General features: G+C 37.2%; 7 protein-coding genes across 11 annotated transcripts; 3 read left to right on the top strand and 4 right to left on the bottom strand.

Moving 5' to 3' along the window:
- Window positions 1–2,008: 2,008 nt before the first annotated feature.
- Window positions 2,009–4,848, bottom strand: LOC17883278 (probable trehalose-phosphate phosphatase I). Of its 4 annotated transcripts, none has more exons than XM_023780831.1 (12): window positions 4,751–4,848; window positions 4,343–4,635; window positions 4,097–4,237; window positions 3,937–4,008; window positions 3,750–3,845; window positions 3,575–3,631; window positions 3,382–3,483; window positions 3,212–3,289; window positions 2,983–3,052; window positions 2,732–2,802; window positions 2,530–2,626; window positions 2,009–2,406 (listed from the first exon to the last, which is right to left on the bottom strand). In XM_023780831.1, exons 1-12 carry the CDS (start codon window positions 4,752–4,754, stop codon window positions 2,261–2,263), a joined length of 1,227 nt encoding a protein of 408 aa, XP_023636599.1. In that variant the 5' UTR covers window positions 4,755–4,848; the 3' UTR covers window positions 2,009–2,260. The 4 variants fall into 4 exon arrangements, with proteins under 4 accessions (XP_023636599.1, XP_006287992.2, XP_023636597.1 ...); XM_006287930.2 differs by having other exon boundaries at window positions 2,258–2,406; window positions 2,534–2,626; XM_023780829.1 differs by having other exon boundaries at window positions 2,258–2,406; window positions 2,534–2,626; window positions 3,575–3,622.
- Window positions 4,849–6,794: 1,946 nt separating this feature from the next.
- On the top strand, window positions 6,795–8,814 carry LOC17884157 (inactive TPR repeat-containing thioredoxin TTL3). The gene is made up of 4 exons (XM_006289045.2): window positions 6,795–7,717; window positions 7,796–8,164; window positions 8,240–8,573; window positions 8,673–8,814. Exons 1-4 carry the CDS (start codon window positions 6,795–6,797, stop codon window positions 8,802–8,804), a joined length of 1,758 nt encoding a protein of 585 aa, XP_006289107.1. The 3' UTR covers window positions 8,805–8,814.
- A 374-nt stretch (window positions 8,815–9,188) lies between these two features.
- Window positions 9,189–10,966, bottom strand: LOC17884493 (aspartic proteinase-like protein 1). The gene is given in 8 exon segments (XM_006289031.2): window positions 9,189–9,329; window positions 9,332–9,445; window positions 9,533–9,591; window positions 9,638–9,711; window positions 9,808–9,937; window positions 10,088–10,208; window positions 10,211–10,224; window positions 10,519–10,966. Coding segments are annotated over 8 exon segments (930 nt in total). The 5' UTR covers window positions 10,818–10,966; the 3' UTR covers window positions 9,189–9,210.
- A 329-nt stretch (window positions 10,967–11,295) lies between these two features.
- Window positions 11,296–13,215, top strand: LOC17881535 (ribosome biogenesis protein TSR3 homolog). The gene is made up of 10 exons (XM_006288393.2): window positions 11,296–11,452; window positions 11,544–11,572; window positions 11,670–11,716; window positions 11,843–11,908; window positions 11,996–12,036; window positions 12,144–12,280; window positions 12,371–12,461; window positions 12,560–12,631; window positions 12,742–12,857; window positions 12,951–13,215. The coding sequence occupies exons 1-10, from the start codon at window positions 11,373–11,375 to the stop codon at window positions 13,079–13,081; spliced, it is 810 nt and encodes a 269-aa protein (XP_006288455.1). The 5' UTR covers window positions 11,296–11,372; the 3' UTR covers window positions 13,082–13,215.
- Window positions 13,216–13,365: 150 nt separating this feature from the next.
- On the top strand, window positions 13,366–16,173 carry LOC17881704 (regulation of nuclear pre-mRNA domain-containing protein 1A). 2 transcript variants are annotated; one of them, XM_023780440.1, is made up of 8 exons: window positions 13,366–13,811; window positions 13,900–14,147; window positions 14,431–14,586; window positions 14,683–14,842; window positions 14,940–15,085; window positions 15,165–15,200; window positions 15,283–15,854; window positions 15,950–16,173. In XM_023780440.1, the coding sequence occupies exons 1-8, from the start codon at window positions 13,736–13,738 to the stop codon at window positions 16,065–16,067; spliced, it is 1,512 nt and encodes a 503-aa protein (XP_023636208.1). In that variant the 5' UTR covers window positions 13,366–13,735; the 3' UTR covers window positions 16,068–16,173. The 2 variants fall into 2 exon arrangements, with proteins under 2 accessions (XP_023636208.1, XP_006289609.1); XM_006289547.2 differs by having other exon boundaries at window positions 13,368–13,811; window positions 15,283–16,010.
- Window positions 16,141–17,619, bottom strand: LOC17884406 (NADPH-dependent 1-acyldihydroxyacetone phosphate reductase). The gene is made up of 3 exons (XM_006288334.2): window positions 17,159–17,619; window positions 16,915–17,074; window positions 16,141–16,586 (listed from the first exon to the last, which is right to left on the bottom strand). Exons 1-3 carry the CDS (start codon window positions 17,505–17,507, stop codon window positions 16,247–16,249), a joined length of 849 nt encoding a protein of 282 aa, XP_006288396.1. The 5' UTR covers window positions 17,508–17,619; the 3' UTR covers window positions 16,141–16,246.
- A 238-nt stretch (window positions 17,620–17,857) lies between these two features.
- Window positions 17,858–18,311, bottom strand: LOC17881922. Its single transcript, XM_006288900.2, has one exon. The coding sequence runs from the start codon at window positions 18,247–18,249 to the stop codon at window positions 17,950–17,952; it is 300 nt and encodes a 99-aa protein (XP_006288962.1). The 5' UTR covers window positions 18,250–18,311; the 3' UTR covers window positions 17,858–17,949.
- Between the last annotated feature and the right edge of the window lie 1,411 nt (window positions 18,312–19,722).

Here is a 19,722-nt window from a genome sequence, read left to right as displayed (position 1 = left end):
TAAGCTTATTATTCAAATTATTATATTTTGGCTCGTTGGGTTTTTTTTTTTGCTAAATGGTGTTTTTAAGCAAATAAAACTTTACTAGAAAAATCATTATTAAAAATAAAATGTGAAAATTCTATGGACGGTGGTTATATTTCCTTCTTATTTTGAAAATATGTCAAATAAAAACCTCTAATATTTCATATTTTGCACTTTATATTTATGTACTATATGTTTTTTGTTTCAAAAAAAATTAGATGGGTCGAAGCGAAGCGAAGTAAGTAATTCGCAAATATTACGAAAAATATTCGAATATTCGAAGTTCCGAATACTCGTAAATTTACGAATCGAAGCAAATACCAAAATCAACTATTCGGTCGAGGCGAAGCAAATAACAAATATCACAAATTTTCTGAATATTCGCTTCGTGCCCCGGGGTATATGTATTCTTTTATGTTTCTATATATACCATTTCCACTGTCAGATTCCAAAAGACGTAAAACACCAATTCAAGTAAGAATACAAAACAATAACTTAGGAAAGTCATAGATTGGGCTTGACATGTACAATTCATGATGTATTTGTGGTTTAACTTGTCTAAGTCAATTATGATTTTATGATTACTAGATAGCATATGTACATACTCCAAATAGATCACACATTAGTAAATAACAATCTCATGACTGTTTTCTTATGATTAATTGAGATTTTCTGAACTGAAACTTTTAGGTCTTTCCATCGGAGTCGAAAAGAGTCGAACCAAGAGAGCAGGATTTCTTACTCATTTGGAGAGACCATACAGATCAAATATATCTTAAATTCTTGTTACACAACTAGCATGTATCGAAAAAAATATGAGAGGTTCAGTTTCACATATTCTTATATTCAATCGTTCGTTACTCTACCGTCACACACGTACGGATCATCATTAGTAATTGAAACAGGTTTATTTGAGCCGATATTCATAGTGTAATCAGTTGAATGTAACTATTAGTATTGCAAAATTTTTGATTCATAATACCATTTTTTTTTTTGTAGAGATTTATGTAACTTAAGAAATTTCTAACACTTGATAGTTATAAATGTTTGAAGAGGCAATTTTGGTTAGTTCAACCGGATGGAACACAGGAATAACTAAATAATGACAGAACAGAGTTCAAGTCGACAAAGTGTTCATGGAGGTGACTAGTTTAAAAATGTCACTCGACTGTGACCTAAAAGATATACAGTCCAAATGGACAAATGGATATACTAGTTACGTTTGTAGGGTAAATATCATCCATTAGAATTTCACACGATTAAAAAGAAAAAGAAAAAAGAAGCATTATCGTAATAAATAATCTTGGATATGAAACAACTACAAAATCTGCTACAATACGATATAATAAATTTGTCTCGTACCAGAAAATAAATATACAGAGCGTTCGTAATCAGGGCCAAAGGACATGCACGAAGGGAAACAAGACTGAACTCAAAATAACAATAAAACAAAACAAGACGTCCAAGTTTCCAGAGTTTGCCTTTGCCACTATGAGCAAGAATACAAGTAATTATAAATTCGTGGTTTTGATGCGGTTTAGCTTGGTTAGGTTTATTCGTCGTCTCTATACTATACTAGTGAGATATGGACGTACCAAGACAGATTTGAATTGATAATTTAGTTTCACTTGGACCCCATTACGCTATGTGTCAAAGTGTCAGTAGACAAGTACACAAAGTGAGACAAATCTAGATACATCAAACATTTTCAAATTCGTCGCTTCAAACCTACATATTTATTTATTTTACTAAATATGTGTCAAATACAGTTTACAAATAAAAAGTTAAGTCACTGTCTCCACAAAATTTGATGTAAACTTTTTAAAATAAAAAATGGTATATAAATACATATAGATTTGAAGAACTGAAATATGATAGAGAAGGAGAATATAACTATTTCAGTAACTACCAAACATTGGCCTAACCATTACTTTCGAAGGATGTTCATTTATACCCCTTTGTTATTAGATTTAAAACCAATTGATATATAATATAACAAACTCGGTGACAACAAATAAAACCACTTTCTTAATTAACACGCGTTTACATAATAATACTTTCACAAAGATAGGCACAACTAATTATAAGTAGACTACTCGAAACAAATTTGCATGTCACCTTCTTTTCTTGTTCATCTTTTTTTTTTTCTTACAAAAACAAAATGGGATGAACAAGAAGATTAATTAACCTAATAAGGGGCAGATTAAGACATTGCCCTAAATATATATTACCAATTTCAACGACCGTTCGAAGAAAAGTTAGACATGTACATAATCATTAAATAAATCCACCTGTTGGCATTTCGAACATTGTCACTTCTTAATTTCACATTCTTGGCTGCATTTGTTTCCATTCGACCAATCGTCGCAAGAACTCCATCACCTGTTCGTTTCGTATTTTCAAGATCGGAGAGTGAAGTTAGCACGTGTAGAAAACCATTACTGCGAAACACATAGATGTATATAGATTCACACATATACTACTAATCATTATATATACTTAGACTTGCCTCGGATGGATCTTGCAACGAGTACGAAGCATTGGTATCTTTGGGAAACTTGGAGACAAGAATGCCAAATCCTTCGCCTCTGTCACGTAGCATCTAATTAAAAGAAACATATATTATTGTTAGTATATATTTTTTTATATAAAAAAATACAGTTTATGAAACTAGTTATAATATACCTCAAGAAAAATTAAGGTATACCTTAAATGCATCTTCGTCGGTCCGATCGTCGCCGATGTAAACCGGGAAAACGTTGTTCGAGTTCCCAAATCCTGTCGTATCGAAAATTTTAAAATTCAGTCTCCAAAATTGTGATAACAGTTGATTTGAGAACTATACTGATGATGAAAAATGATTAGTCGATAAAAAAGGATAAAAAAGGACGACACACAATTCTTGCTTTATTTTAATGAAAAACAAAGACACGATATATTAAAAACTCAAGTACCCACCAAGTGACTCTAACAAGAACTCAAGAGCTTTTCCTTTATCCCACTCAATCATAGGACGGATTTCGAAGACCTGTTGGATATATCCAAAAACAAGTTTAAATCATTTACACTTTTACTGTTTTTATTTTTTATTTTTTTATATAGCAACAAAAATTAATAGATTCCAAACACAGATTCTAGTATATAACAAGTATATGTTTGACCAATAAGACAACATGTCAAGTCATACCTTCCGACCTTGGGTCAGTTTCAGCGTAGGGAAGTTCTTTAATACCGAACGAACCTGTAGAACCAGTTCGCTCCATTTCTGGGTTATTAAAGTTTTCCATATTCAATGTTAGTGTTCGTTACGAATAATAGAGAAATAATATGGTATCCTAATTTGAGTTCAGTTTGAACCTTCTCATCTACGCAACGAAAGTGCACAGAAGCACAAAACTTGTGGTTTTCTACTCTAGCTCCCGGGGTTGATTTGGTTTTCTCCAAGAGTTGTCTGTATACCTTTACAAAATTTACTCCTATAATGAATACTCAATTCACAGTTACAGTATTTGTTTATTTAATAGAGCCAATATAATAAGTAATGTCTTACTTCATCAATCATGGGAAGATAGTCACTAGCTGGTTGGTACAGAAGAGACTGTTTAACCTTAAATAAAAGGGAAATAAATAAGTTTTAAATCTTTGGTCAAAAAAAAATAAAATAATAAGTTTTAAATCTATTTTTGTTTTTTTTATCAATTTATTTTATGTAATCAGAAAATTACCCTCTTGTGTCTGGGGAAGCCTTTTGCTGGGCCTTTTATGTCCATGCCATGGCTTCCAGCATAATACAGCTCAGCAAGCTTCACAAAGTTATAAACCTTTGGAAAGAAATAAAAACATATTAGCTTTAAAAATGTCTAAATGAAGGTGGGGGAAAATTCCAAAAGAAATATATAAAATAAGAAATACCTTGTCTATGCATCTACCAGTAACTATAGCAGTGGGGAAACACTTAGCCAGTTTTTTCACAGTTGTTCTCATCTGAGAAGCAGGTATCAAACTGTGCTTAAGTACATAGATTTACAAACACGAGTAGGTCAAACAGATTGATGTGAATTGAAAGACGAACCTTGCTTGACATGTAAGCTTTGTCTGGATCATCAACGATGGGAGAGAGGGTACCGTCATAATCAAGAAACATTACGATTTGTTTCCCTCCAGAAGCTTCCATGATCCGTTCGAACATTTCTAGTGCTGAAGGATGTTGCATCTGTCGGGAAACACACACAAGAGAAAGAAAACAAAAACTGTAAATGGAAGAGTACTTCATCAAGAGTTTGTGATGAGAGAGAGGAGACGTCTCGATGAGTCTTACGATCCATGAGTTGAGTTGTTGCTGGGAGGAGATAGAAGAAGGAAGTGATCTGAGATGAGTAGGAGAAGAAGCTCGCATTGAATCGACCCAAGCGTTGATTCTTTGGCCAGCACCACCATTGATGATGTCAATGTTCTTGAGGAGCTGTTTCTTGGAGACTGGGATCAAACCAGGAGGGAGTTTCTGGGAAGAAGAGTTGTTGTTGTTGGGGATGATACTTGACATTGTGGTCTCTGATACTAAAACGTTTTGACTCGCTGACATGGTCTGTGGTTTTTCCGCGACAAAGCTCACTGAGAAAACAACAGAATATAAAGAAAAGAAAGAAACAGAGGATTGGTTACTGAGAAAGAGACTCTGTTAATGTTAATAAACCCGAGATGAAATATAGTAAAAGCCAAAGCTTACCCATTAGAGAAAAATAAGGAATTCAAAATGTGGATACGTGAAGATGAAGAGAGAGAGAGAGAGAGGAAGGAGAAGAAGATGACTAGTATGTGTGTGTGTGTGTGTTCCAGTGCTTTAGTTTTAGGGACTCTGCAGCTTAGTTTATGTAGGGAGAAGAAAGGCGAAACAGAGTGGGACCTACTGGGCCTAATAATGGGTTTGGATGGGCCTAATGAGCCGTACGTTTGTAAATATGTTTGCGTGTCCTACTAATCTCACCCAACCCCATGCGAGTCGTCGAATCCGCGTCTCTCTTTTTTTTGGGGGATTATTGCAATATTATGTAAAACGTGTATATTATAAAAACATTGTAACACCATCTTGATCTTGACATTCTAACCCCATCTTGATCTTGACAATGTGACACCATCTTGGTCTTGGTCTCGGTCTCGGTCTCCGTGTGTGGTTCTGTGTCACTTCACCAAACACTAGAAGACGCTCTATGATCTTGTAATAATCGAATAATACTATTTTCAATTTTCTTAAGCTCGTCAAACAGATTTATCTAGTTACGTTATTGGTTGACACACACCTAATTGAAATTTAAAAATTATGTGACTTACTAAAATCATATGCTATTTCTCGAAAATATAAAGACAGCTAATTTTGAACTCGATCTTTGAAGAAAAAGGAGAAAATAAATAATCGTTATTTGCCTGGTGCGTTAGGCAAGATTTGATACATGATAAAGATCATTTTTCCTCTAAACCGACATATAGCCACATACTATGCATTAGTTTTATATTCGGAGGTCTTACGGAGTGTCAAACTACTTTCGCCGGCCAATGGATCGAACAAGACCCTAAGTGATCAAAAGGACTCGTAAGTCGTAACGTGTCGGTCACTACTTGAACTATAGGTGATATGACTCTTCGGACTCTTGTCGTGCTTCGAGCCAAACACTCCGCACATGCGCTCTACTTCAGTACGTGTCCCCTAACGAAACACAAACGGATAAACCCTTTTTCTAGTCTTTAGAGTAAGTCGGCAGACTTTTTTGTTTTGTTTATTGAACCTAAAAGCGGATACGAGAGCATGCAAAGTAGAGGTACAAATATTAATACATATAGAATAAAGTCATTGTACGTGTGTGCATAAAGCCCACAAGTTCGATCTGCTTCTCGACTAATGAATCGATCAATGATCGATTTCTTTGTTTTTTTTAATATAACGTTTTTGTTTTCTTCTGTTGGTTGCTAAAGGGGTTAACGTAATTTGCTAAATAACCACTCGTTTTAAGAATTGTATATTGCTTTATTATGTTATTAGTTTAGGGTTTCGAGGTGATTAGCACATTAATATCTCTTTAGAATTTTGATTTTTTGAGCCCAACATTTATTTTAGATTATATGAGCAATCTACATACGTCGTCGTCAATACCTTAATTTCAACTACGTACATAGAAATAAAAACCAACGTGAACTCCATAAAAAAATCAACTAAAAATAGAATCGGGTCGAGAAAAACTCGGACGTTTTTTTTGTTTCGACAAGTCTCTTATTGTCTTTCTAAATATTGACGAAACAAATCTGAGGTTCATTTTCTGTTTCTCTTATGATACCAGGTCAACAGGTGATAGCCATAGAAAAAAAAACACAAACAACTAGAGGGGAAAAAAAACTTGAATTGACAGAATAGAACAGAAGACAAACCCATCACAAGGTCTATTGAGAATTTGATATTGATCTGACAAGGGAAAATAATTCATTCTTGTTCTTGTTCTTTACGCTTTTTTAACTTCTGTTAGTAGTTCTTTTATACATGTCCTCTTAACCTCTCGTTTGATCAGAATGCCATTTTGTATCAAATTATTGATTCAAGAAGAAGGCACGCAACAAATGAAGCTTCCTCCATTTCCTCTCCCATATTAACAATGGTCTCCTCTTCTTAAAGACCAACCATAAAGCTTCGTTTCGTTATATTTATATCTTCCTATATAACCCCTTTCTCGGGGTTGGTTTGGCTGTTCAGCGGCTAGGTTTTGGTTCTATCTAGAGGCGGAAGGATGGCGGATAATCCAATGGAGAAAAGGTCTCGTTGTCGGTTTTTGGGATTTGTGTTTGGTAGACGTGGCTTGTGGTCCAAGAAATGTCCCACGGACAATAGTAGCCATAAAAGCACAATGAGTAGCAACAATGCCTCCACTGCCACAGCTACCACCGCTAACATTCAGTTCACCAAATCTCCATGTACAGAATATAACCCGAGGAAGCTTCAAGAAAATAAAGTTTTACCTGAGCCGACAGAGGTCCAGAACCAGGTACAAAGACCTATGTCAAAACCCTCACCGAATCAATTAGGCAGCAATGGGAATAGCCAGCCAAGTAGTAATCAAGGACCAGTCCAACAACAACAAGCAAGGAAGGTTCCGAGGGAAGCAATTGGTTTATCAGGTGAGCTAGAGAGCATGATCATGGATAATCAGAAAGCAAAAGGGAGTAATATGGTTCGAGCTTCTTCAAGCAATGTGATGTTGTTTGGCAATCTTGGGAACTTGAAGCAACCAGGAGCATCCGGTGGGAATCAAACTACCATCCAGAACAGTGGATACGGGAATACTGGTGGAGGGTATGAGGTGAGGAAGACGATGGAAGAGGAAAGAAGAACACCGGTTGCACCATTACCGGCTTCAAATAATCAAGATCAGTCAGGATCTTTGTGTAGAGCGATTTCCACTCGAATGGATCCTGAAACGTTAAAGATAATGGGTAATGAAGATTACAAGAACGGGAATTTTGCAGAGGCGTTAGCGTTGTATGAGGCTGCGATAGCCATCGACCCGAAAAAGGCTTCTTATCGTAGCAACAAGAGTGCGGCTCTAACTGCACTTGGGAGAATTCTTGAGGCAGTATTTGAGTGTAGAGAAGCGATAAGAATGGAGCCTCACTACCATAGAGCACACCATCGGTTGGCTAACTTGTACCTCAGGTAATCTCATCAAAACCTTACCTTGTGTCTCAAGTACTATTATTATTTTTCTGAAAAGCACAAATTTTAAACCAATAGGTTAGGTGAGGTCGAGAAGTCAATATATCATTTCAAGCATGCGGGTCCAGAAGCTGACCAAGAAGACTTAGCAAAGGCTAAAATGGTTCAAACACATCTCAACAGATGTACAGAGGCCAAAAGATTGAGAGATTGGAACACTTTGATTAAAGAAACTGAAAACACCATAGCTACAGGCGCCGATGCAGCTCCTCAGGTATATGCATTGCAAGCAGAGGCCTTTTTAAAGACTTACAGACATCAAGAGGCCGACAATGTTTTGTCGAGGTGCCCTGTTTTCGATGTGGAAATGAGCACAAAGTATTACGGACCGATCGGTTACGCAGGTTTCTTGGTCGTTTGGGCCCAAGTTCACATGGCATCTGGAAGGTTTGTTCTCCTTGAGTCCTTACAAAAGCTTACAGTTGAAGATGATAACTGAACCAAACCCGGTTGTTCAAACAGATTCGGAGAGGCGATTGAGGCGATTCAAAGAGCGGGGAAGCTGGACGGTAACAACAGGGAAGTGAGTATGGTTCTCCGGCGTGCTCAGGCAGTTACAACAGCGCGATCAAGAGGCAATGATTTCTTTAAAGCTGGAAGATTTCAAGAAGCTTGTGCAGCTTATGGCGAAGGATTAGACCACGACTCAAGAAACTCAGTCTTGCTATGTAACCGAGCGGCTTGTCTATCCAAAATGGGGCAATTCGATCGAGCCATTGAGGACTCCACGGCAGCACTCACGGTCCGTCCTGGCTACACCAAGGCTAGACTCAGAAGAGCCGATTGTAACGCTAAGGTTTGAAATAATTAGATATATAGCAGGTGACCAAATCGTGGATATAGTATGAAATTGGGGTTACAAATTTAATTGTTATCTTCTTTTACGTGGTTGCAGCTTGGGAATTGGGAATCAGCGATTGGGGATTACGAGTTACTGAAAAAAGAGACACCAGAAGATGAGGAAGTGACAAGAGGATTGTCTGAGGCTCAGAAACAGCTCGTGAAACGCCGTGGCCATAACTCTTGAAATCTCCCAGCATTATATTAAACAACAGCCGCGAGATCGATCGGGAAGTTAAGGATTTAGAAAAAACCACCGTGGCCTTGTTTTTTCCTTCTTTCTACACTCTTTTTGGCCATGTGAATCTTTTTTTAATCTAATGATTCAATTGTATATCCTTTAAAAATGTCTATTAATCATTACAAAACCGAACATAAACAGTAAATAAATAATTTAGAACAAAGTTTTAAACTTTTTTAAACACTATTGCGAGATGAAAGTTTTGCTCTGTATGCATTTGCCAGTTTATTCTGATGTCCTTGAAGATGTACATGAATATGATAGTAGAATTGATGTAACTCTATTAAGATAAACTTTTTAAATATACGCAAGGCCAAATAGTTTTGTTTTACTTCAGAAAATTTATTAATCTCTAGGTATAAGAGACAAGCCCATGTAGCAGAAGAAGAGAGTTGAATAATCTCATGATAGAAGAGAAGCTGCATGATGATCTTGATGATGATGACGATGATGTTGGTTTGGATGGAGTTTACCTGCAATTACTGGTGAAACGGCATGTCCTCTGCTTTGCTGCTCCTCTGTCAATGGATATGGCGATGAAGTGCTTCCCGGTGAAGCTCGAGGGGGTTCTATCTCATTTTCTTGACCTGCAAAACATCCCGGTATCATTTTATTTAGCATTGGATCTTACAAGAGATCTTGGTAGTAAAGTTCAATTTTAATCAGAATCTCACATTTGGAGGCTGACCAGCCTACCTTCATGTTCTCTCTATCGAAAACCATTTGATGGAGACTTTGGTCTGAGCATGTAAGAAAGAAAGAAAGATGATGAATAAGACTAATACATACGTCTTATGCTTCCTATCCCTTCTTCTCTACTAAGACTCGTTGGCAAGCAAAATTGGACAACCCCCTGAAAAATGGTTCATGATAATGTCACATACATCAAATTCTAAATCTCTACCGTTTTTTTTTTTATAAATCATAAAATGTGTATATATGGTCTAACTTGACTTTGTTGGAACACAAACAAAGGTCTGTGTCTCATGAATGTGTTATTGTGCGACTTATGGCTGCACAAAAAGACTTTGCTGGTACTTGAACTTGATGGATTATACTCGTTCCGATCTCTAGTAGCCGGTAGAATATGTGCCCCCAAACACGAGGAAGCATCTGCCAATCAATCAATTGGAAATAAGCGATAAACCGGTCATCATTTTACTATTGTAATTCTTAACTACACATATTACATATATAAGCAACAAGCTTATAATTTTGCATCACATACCAGGCTGCTATAATAAGTGGATGTTAAAGGAGCGCATTGCACACAGTTGCAAGGGATCCAAAGTAGATCACTTCCGGTATCTAAAGCCACAAGAAACGATACACTCGGCGTCCTTATGTCATCCATGTATAGAGTAGCCTGAGTAAAACAATCACACAACAAAAATCATGTAAGGCAACATATTACTACTAAAACATACCGAGTTCAGAACTTTTTTTAGCAGAGCAATATATATCCAAAAACAAGTAAACCAAAAGAAAAAGACTGTTAGTAATTTCATCATAAGCAGATTGAGTTAGTCAAAACGCAGGATTAATGAACAATTCACCTAAACAAATAATAAATGCAACCTTTTCTTTATCTAAACTCTAAAGGTAAAAACTTTAGAAACTCCAAAATTAAAAAGAGGAACTTTTCTAAAAAGAAATGTACCATCCAAAGTTATTTCGAGAAGAAATAGTTTTGCTTCCTTCAGATGGAACAAGGGACAGATACTTAGCACCGAGATTCATTCTCTATCTTCGGTAATCACTTCTCGCGAGCAACTGATAATACTCCAAGCTCCGCTTCTCCGGAAACGAATCCGACGAATTTGGAGTCTTAATTGACGCTCTAGCTTCTTCGGAGAAGCGATAGATTAGCTTTGAAGAGTAGACAGAGGCTAGAGTCTCCTTATTGGCTAGAGCGAGAACGCAAATGAGTAGAAAAACAGAACCAGATCGTGACGCCATTTTTGTTCGAGCTAGAGTTTTGCTGATATAAGAACAAAACCTTGCACTGTTACATTAGAGTGAACAAGCGAAAAATCTAGTAAAATTGGGTTTTCAATCGTAAGTTTATCAATAAAGAGAGATATTTATCGAGAGAGTGTAAATGTTGGTCGGAGAGTTATGGCTGACTGTGAGAGTGAGAAAGAGAGGAGAAGAAGAAGAAGCAGCAGCTAAATGTGGTTGTAAATGACGTAAATGCCCCAAGCAATGTACTTTACACGTGTACTCAATTATTTTTCCGGTTTGGTTTCGACGAAATTACGGTTCTGTCTTCATAAACAATATGAAGATTAAAATGACGTAATTGCCCTGAGCGGTGTGCATACACGTGTAATACTACAATCAATCATTCGTTTTGGTTTGGTTCCTACGAAAGTACGGTTTATTATAAACCAAATTATATACATCGGTCCGAGACTATTGTTGTCGGCTGGCTTTTTAGAAACCCTAATTGACATATAAAACCCTTAGCCGATCAAAAATACATCTGCGTTTGTCGGAAATATCGCCGGAAAAATGGGTTACGGGAAGAACAAACGATCTAGAGGAGGCAATTCGAATCGAGGCCAAACCAGTCGGACTGACAATCTTGGAAGGTAAATATGTTATCTTTGTGAATCGAGTTTTTCTCTCTGTTTTCGATTTTGTCGTAGGCGAGTATTTACGATTTAGTTGCAAAATTTGCAGGGAAGATGAATCACTTCCGCGAGATCAAGGTACTAAAGTTAGTTGTTTTTGGTATTGGGTTATTTGAATGGCTTTAGACGTTGAATACACCAGTAAGTAATGCTCTTATTGGTTGATTTTTCGTAGAACCTGAGGATGAAGCACCAGTTCCTAAAGTTCAGTTGGCAATGTGGGTATGCATAGTTTCCTTTATGTTTATCCTTAGGTCGAAAACAGATTCTAATCCAAATCCAGTAAAATTTCCAAGATCAGTTTGTTTCACTACTCATTGATGTAATTGTCGCGTTTTGTTGTGTTAGGATTTTGGTCAATGTGATGCAAAGAGGTGCACGGGTCGTAAGCTTGCTAGATTCAACTTGTTAAAAGTAAGTTTCATGAGCTGGTAAAGTTTATATATGCTATCTTCTTTCTAAGTGTTTCAGCTGAAAATCCTGCTGCGATTGATGTTGTAGGAATTACGGGTTAACACAGGCTTTGGAGGAGTTGTTTTAAGGTGTCTCTACTCGTTATTACTGTATCTTATTATGGTCATGTCATTAGATGAAACTTTCTTGATTGTGTTGTTTTAATACCGCAATCTGTGTCTGATGATTTTGGCAGTCCAGTTGGTAGACAATGTGTTTCAAGGGAAGACTATGATCTGATTAAAAGAAAAGGATTAGCCGTTGTCGATTGTTCTTGGGCACGTCTAACTGATGTCCCGTTTGCAAAGCTGCGTTGTACTGCTCCTCGTCTCTGTAAGAAGTTATAATCAATCACCTTTGCTATATTTATTGAAGATTTAGGCAGATCTCTAGTAAATGTTTATTCTTACTTTATGATTGTAGTACCATGGTTAGTAGCAGCTAATCCAGTAAATTATGGAAGACCATGTGAGCTATCTTGTGTTGAGGCTTTATCTGCAGCTTTAATACTATGGTGAGTCCATTAACTTCTTCTCCTGTAACCCATCTCATTAATTGGTCATGCATTATCCGGTTTTCTAATATGTCCTGCTTCATTTGTTTTCGAATCAGTGGGGAGGAGGAAACTGCAGAACTTTTGCTAGGAAAATTCAAATGGGGTCATGCCTTTTTATCTCTCAACAAGTAATAAAACCGAAGAGGCTCAATACCTTCACATCGTTTTGCTTTTTGATCCGTGAACACAACAATTTTCTAGTATGTGTTTGTTAACGAGGTCTCCCGATATATCACAGGGATATTCTAAAGGAGTACTCAAAATGCCAGAATAGCGCTGAAATCATCTCAGTTCAAAATTCTTGGCTTACTCAGCAAACTCAGATCCCAAAACAACCACCTGCGCTTGAAGAACGTAGGTCTCATGTTTTTTAAGAAAAATCCTGTCATTGTTTTCTCACAGTGAACTAAGTTTTCTGGTTGTGGTTCTTTCTTGTTTTGGCTATAGGTGTTAAGAAAGATGGTGAATCTGGTGATGAATCAGAGGATGATGATGAAGATGGTCTTCCTCCTCTAGAGAGGAACATGAACCATATCAACTTGGAAGACAGCGAGGAAGAAGATGACAACAGCGAGTGATATAGCCAATGGAGAATTTTATTGCAATGATGTTAAGTTATCACCGTAGTCTTGTGGTGTATAAATACCATGTTATAGTGTCTTCATCTTTTATATTTAATAATAAAAATATCTACCATGTTATAGTGTCTTCATCTTTTATATTTAATAATAAAAATATCTACTCCCCATTCTTAGATTTTTTTTAAAAAATATTTTGCTTTTTTTTTTCTTTCATGTAAAGATTAAAGTTTTTAGTTTAAAGAAAATGAAAATTAATTGAAGTGAAACAAAATATGGAGAGCAATAAAGTGAAAGCCCATCTTTAGTATCTGAAGGCAAAAAAAGAACACAACTTTCCTCTTTTCTCCGCGACTCTAGCTCCCCATAGATCGATTTCGGCGTCAAACGTCGTCGTTTTGGTCATCCCTTACTACGTATCTGCTTCCGCCGCCTTCTAGGGTTCTTTCTCCGTTTACCCTCCGCCGCTAGATTTGTTCAGCTCCGCCGCAAGTTTGTTCAGCTCCGCCGCATTCTTCTGTCTCTTAACGCCCCACTCCAGCTGTAAGCAAATACGGCTGCTTCTCCCTCAAATTCGTAAACGACCTGGGGGATTTAAGCTTCTTCTCCCTTCTCCAAAATCTTTACTTTTAGGATTTTGTGAGTTTTGGTGGGATGAGTAGTGTGTTCAGTGAACAGATCCTGATTGATAAGCTCGCTAAGCTCAACAGCACTCAACAGTCCATCGAAAGTATCCTCTTTTAACCACTTTATACTTAGATCTTGTAAATTTCACCCCTTTTTTGTATGTTTGGTTTCTTGACTCTTTTGGATTTAAGCTCTGTCGCATTGGTGTATATTCAATCGGACCAAAGCTGAATTGATTGTAACGACATGGGAGAAACAATTTCACAGTACAGAGATGTCTCAGAAAGTCCCTCTTATGTATCTGGCTAATGATATTCTTCAGAACAGTAAGCGTCAGGGTAATGAGTTTGTGCAAGAGTTCTGGAATGTTCTTCCTAAGGCTGTCAAAGACATTGTTGCTCAAGGAGATGACCGTGGCAAAAGCGTTGTATCACGTTTGGTATTTCTCTTTCTTCTTCTTCATTGGAGCTTTTTGTTCTTGTCGTTTGATTCTTGTTCTCTGCAAATAGGTTAGTTACTTAATATGTTGTGCAATTGTGTTTGAAGAAAGAATATGTTTTGCCAAAAGCTTAAGATATTAGGGATGTCTGGTTGGTCCCTAATCTCATGTTTGATATTAGGGATGATATATGTAAGGTTCGTGTGATGACGCTATTGAGTTTTGTGAACATGAAGAAAAAAGTTAATTGCTAATTGAGATATTTGGTGTTCTTGATTTGTAGGTCAAGATATGGGAAGAAAGAAGAGTGTTTGGATCTCGTTCAAAGAGTCTTAAAGATGTAATGCTTGGAGAAGATGTCCCTTTGCCACTTGATGTGAGCAAAAAGCGTTCCCGCGGATCCAAATCTTCAAAACGGGATTCGAAATCATCCAGAACGGTAAAATACTTAACTCAAAAGTGTACTTTTTCACCTCAATTGATATTAGTCAAATTTCATTTTAGTTCTCTTTTGGGTTTTTTGCCTTTGAACCAGAGATTATCTTCAAGTGGAGGTGTAGCTGAGAAGATAGCATCAGCATATCATTTGGTTGTTGCAGAAAACTCAAATGAAGAAGCTGAGATGAATAAATGTAAGTCTGCTGTTAAACGAATCAGGAAGATGGAGAAAGATGTTGAAGAAGCCTGCTCTACTGGTAAAAACTGTTTTACTAATTATCAGTTACCACCTCCTGCCCTGTTTGGTCTCGAACTCTAGTGTTAAATCATATTTATCAATTTGTGTCACTCCAGCAAAAGACAACCCGAAGAGAAAGTCGCTGGCGAAAGAAATGGAAGAAGAAGAATACCTTTTGAGACAATGTATTGAGAAACTTAAATCTGTGCAAGGAAGTAGAACTTCCCTTGTGAACCAGCTTAAAGATGCACTACGTGAACAGGTACCAATTGCTTTTTTGCACTTGGCAAGTTCGTTATTTTGGTAATCCATCTTTCATTCTTTTGCTTACTCCGTGTCAGGAATCCGAACTGGACAATCTTAAAGCTCAGATTCAGGTACGTGTTTGAATTCCCACTGCATCTTTATCCTTGTTTGTGACATCTGATTAGCTAATGAACAATCTTGTTGTTATATTAGGTAGCACAAGAACAAACAGAGGAAGCCCAAAACATGCAGAAACGGCTTAATGATGAGAATTACACATCAAAACCAACAACCGCTGCCCCGAGCTCAGTCTCTGCTACCACGATAACCGAAACAACTGACAACACAAAATCTTCCAAAATGACGCCTGCATCTATTGCTGCGATGCTCACGGCATCAACCTCATCACATATGATCATGCAATCTGTTTTATCTTCATTTGCTGCTGAAGCAACCAAGACTTCTGGTCTATCCAAATCAGAGAGCACAGTTCCGGTTTCAGACGCTAATGCTTCGTTCCCTTCTTACAACAACTCCCAGAACCAGACACCCACCACGCAAACTCAGTACCATGTAATCCCTAATCCAGCACCACCACAATTCCTAAAACCACCGGTAATGGACAACCATTACAGCTTTGGTAACATTCCATTAATGCCGCCTGGACTACCGCCGCCGCCTCCACCACCACATTTGATAGGTAATCAACAGCCTCAAATTCCTCCTCAGTCGAACTCAGCTCAGCAGTCTCAACAAGGTCCCACTTTCCAGCCACCGGGGATAATGTATTACGGAGCTCCACACCATTCTTAAAATTAGAAATGATGTTTAGTTTATAGCTTTTAGATAGTTCTGACCCTTTTTATCTGCTGAAATGTAGCTTCAATGATACATTGTTGGGTCGAATCAAAGCAGAACTATTGGTTCCTCTGGTTGTCGAATCCTCAACTTTCCCTCTTGCAGTTGTTTGTATCACATATTGTTACAACATAATGTAATAATTCTCTCCCGTTAACTCTCTATTTCCTTACTGTATGTATGTATGTGAATTCTGTACCTTGAGAACAGAACTTGCTCAAACATGGAGACATAAGATTCAATTAACAGTTTGAACAAGCTTTTACATTCATTTTCATGTTACACTCTTTGTCTTGAACGTTAAAGCTGAATTTGATAATCACTTCTTCATTAAAGCCTGCTTCTGGAGAAAATCTTTGAGCCAAAGGGGCATATGGTACATGATTGCCATGAGGGTTGAGTACCTGCCTGAAGAGAACCAAGCGGGTGGGTTCTTCTTCAACACTATAGCTACAGTATCTTTGGCGAACGTTTCTGCAGGAGTTGGCTTCATCCTCTGTGATATAAACGCCCTTTCTCTGATAGCTTCTTCATAAGGCTTGTACAGTTTAAGCTCAGGCATTTTGTTGAAGGTTGCTACAGCAGAGTTTGCTATGTTTGTACGTATTCCTCCCGGGACAACGTTGATGACATCAATCCCAAAGGGCCTAAGCTCCAACCTGATGTTGAAGCAGGAACCATTAGAAAACAATTGAAAAAAACCAAAAACCATCCGCTACTAGATAATGTCAACAACAACTACACTTATCATGAACACAAAGCATCATCAACCAAAACCAACATGAGATTCTAGTCCTCTAAAAATGATAACCAAGGTTTGATCACAGCTATTCAACCATCCTTACCATCAATTCTCTTATTGACAGAAAAAAGCACAAACAGGACATATACATTTCACTATATCAGTATGCATTAGAGGAAGAAGATTCTTCAAACGACACAAATAGACACAAATCTGCAAATGATATAAAGAAAAAGTAAGCAAACCTCAGGGTATCGGTGAGAGCATGAATAGCAGCTTTGGTAGCTGTATAGACACCAGCCCAAGGACCTGGTGCCATAACAGTGATACTTCCAACATTCACAATTTTTCCCTTTCTTTTAGACACCATGTGAGGTACAACAGCTTGAGTCATCCTCATGGAACCTGCATTGATGATAATAAGCTCTGTTCAAAAACATTCTCGTAGAAATCAAAAACGGAATCCTTTTTTTTTTTTTTTTGTTATACCAAAAACATTGGTGTTGAAGGTGTTTTCCATTGCGGAAATTGGAATCTCCGCCAAAGGTCCAACGCATTGAACGCCGGCGTTATTAACAAGAACGTCGATCCTTCCGAACTCATTAATAACCTCCGACAAAACCTTGCTCACGTTCTGTTCAGACTGAACATCAAGCTCCTTCACGAACAACCTCGAATCTTGCTCCAGATCCGTCATCGAGCTCCGCGACCGGCTCGTCGCCACCACTCGACATCCCTTATCAGTAAACTCACGCGCCAGAGCGTGTCCAATCCCTCCCTGAGAACATCCCGTTATCAGAACCACCGGCGTACTGCTCTCGTCATCACCGCTCTCCATTTTTCTCAGATTTGAAACAGAGAGAGAGAGAGAGAGACAAAGCAGATGACGTGGAGCAACAACCAAACTCAAGTAAGGGTGACGTGGAGGTCTGTGTCTCTACAAACAATATCTTCCTTTTAATATCAGCAGCATTTTACCAACATTGCCAGACTTGTAACTTTTTTAAAATAGATTTGAATGTCTAAATTCTAATTAAGTACTTCCAACTGCTACTAATTTCGACGTCGTTCTCTTAAACCATAATTTATGATTATTAGTCATGCACGACTTTGTGTGTGTGTGTGTCCAATTATATATAGTCGCATTTCATACATTAACTACTTTGTGATGAACGTTGTCATGAACCAAAATTTAAAAAGAACAACAGATTTGATTTACTATGATTTACATACAGTCTTTAAAATCCTCCAGAATATAAAGAAAAAACAAAAAGAAAAAATTAAGCAGAGAAGAAGCCATTGGAAACAGCAAGAGCAAACTGAGATTTGGCTTCAAGTTTCCTCTTTAAGCTCTTAATCTTGTTTTCCTCAATCCCAAACGACGTCATATTTGCTGGAGAATCGTTCCACCGTCCGACTTCCGCAGAAACTGATGCTTTATGTGCCTTAAGCTTCACCATCCGCTCGTATTCCTCCACCACTAATATTGCTATGTCTGCCATTGTTACAATCCCTTGACCTTTCTTTATCGAATCGAAATTGACCTTGAGTCCTGTGCCAAGGAAGAACACATTCAACATCTAAAGCTATTTATATTGTTTGCTCTAACTTTGTTGTTTCGGATAAGGATCGTCCCATTGGTATTATTTTAATGAAAAGAAAAAAACAAGTGTTGTCCCCCATTGTATTGTTGTTTGTTGGTAATCATAATCGATTCTATTGGTCTTGGTGGTTTCTAGAGAAACTTGGATAGGTCGGTCACGGTGTTACCATGTGCGCCGATTATGTGTTTAATAATGTAATCTTCTTTTTTCTTTTTGTTGTTGTCGTCAATAATGTAATCTTATCTTGTAGCTTCCCGAGAAACGTATACAGCATACCCGTATGTTGTTGTTGTGGGAGAGTGATTAAATTCATTAATGGAAAGCCCAAATCGGTATAGAGCATCTTTTTTAGGCCCTGGTATTTTTCCAAGATCATCATATAAGCCCAATATGGAAAGAGGGTAGTTCAATACTAGTACTAGTATCGTTTCCTCCTCGTCCTCGTCCTCGTCCTCGTCTTCGATACTGTATTCCCAAGTTCTTTTTTACTAGGTCTAGGTAGGTACAGGGTACTAAACAAAAAATGGATGTCCAACAACAGAACGTTTCTGGTAGGATGACAAAAAGGATAAACACGTACTATGGTCAAAGGAACCAAAAGGAAATCATCTTTAAAATGATGATGATAGCTATTAGCTAGCTAACTTCTGTATTGTATTTGTCTTCTGGATAATGTCGTCGCCAAGACTTCCTCTCAACGTTATTTATTTCGTCTACTTTTTTTTTTCCTTTTCTTCTTATAAAAACTATATACATCTTTCTTATATATCATCATGCTTTATTGTTTTATTTGTATAGATTTTAATTAATAACTAGGAATGTAAGTTATGACGAGTCTACTACTTCGATTAGTTTTCAAACTGGACTATAAAAGACTGTTTTTAGGAGAGTCTAATTTTTGCAATAGTAAACTAGATTAAGTGGGATCTCTACTACCCTGCCTATGTTTTCTTTTAGCGTCAACCACACTCAGATTTGAGAGTTTATATAAACAGAGAAACAATAATAAAAATAAAAGAAAACTCCAAAACTAAATTCAACTTTACTTCGATTTACTTGGAATCTTTAGCCCTTACATATATCATCTATATATTATATTCTCCACTACCAAGGTTTGAGGTGAATCTTTTCCAACCTAATCAAAAGCATTGTGTGTAAAATTCGAACGCCATTATAAAATGTTCAAAAATATCGCCTTGGATCCTATAAAACCATAAACCACTTCCATATAACAAACATGTTTTTATCTTCTAGTGCATATCTTTATTTTTCATGTACGATTACGCTCGGGTAGTACTAAATTATAGAATCCTTTTCTATATATGATTACTTCAAAATTAGCAAAAGTAGAAGAGATGATATCTCCTTTGAAATGTCGCTAAATAAAGTTGAGTTAAAATATTACAAGGTTCGTGAAAATTATCAGATTGATTTCAAAAAGATGAGTAT

This window comes from Capsella rubella, unplaced genomic scaffold (assembly GCF_000375325.1).
Source record: "Capsella rubella cultivar Monte Gargano unplaced genomic scaffold, Caprub1_0 scaffold_6, whole genome shotgun sequence".
Lineage (NCBI taxonomy): Eukaryota > Viridiplantae > Streptophyta > Magnoliopsida > Brassicales > Brassicaceae > Capsella > Capsella rubella.
The sequence above is the reverse complement of the archived record's forward strand: the minus strand, read 5'-3'. Positions and strand labels throughout refer to the sequence as shown.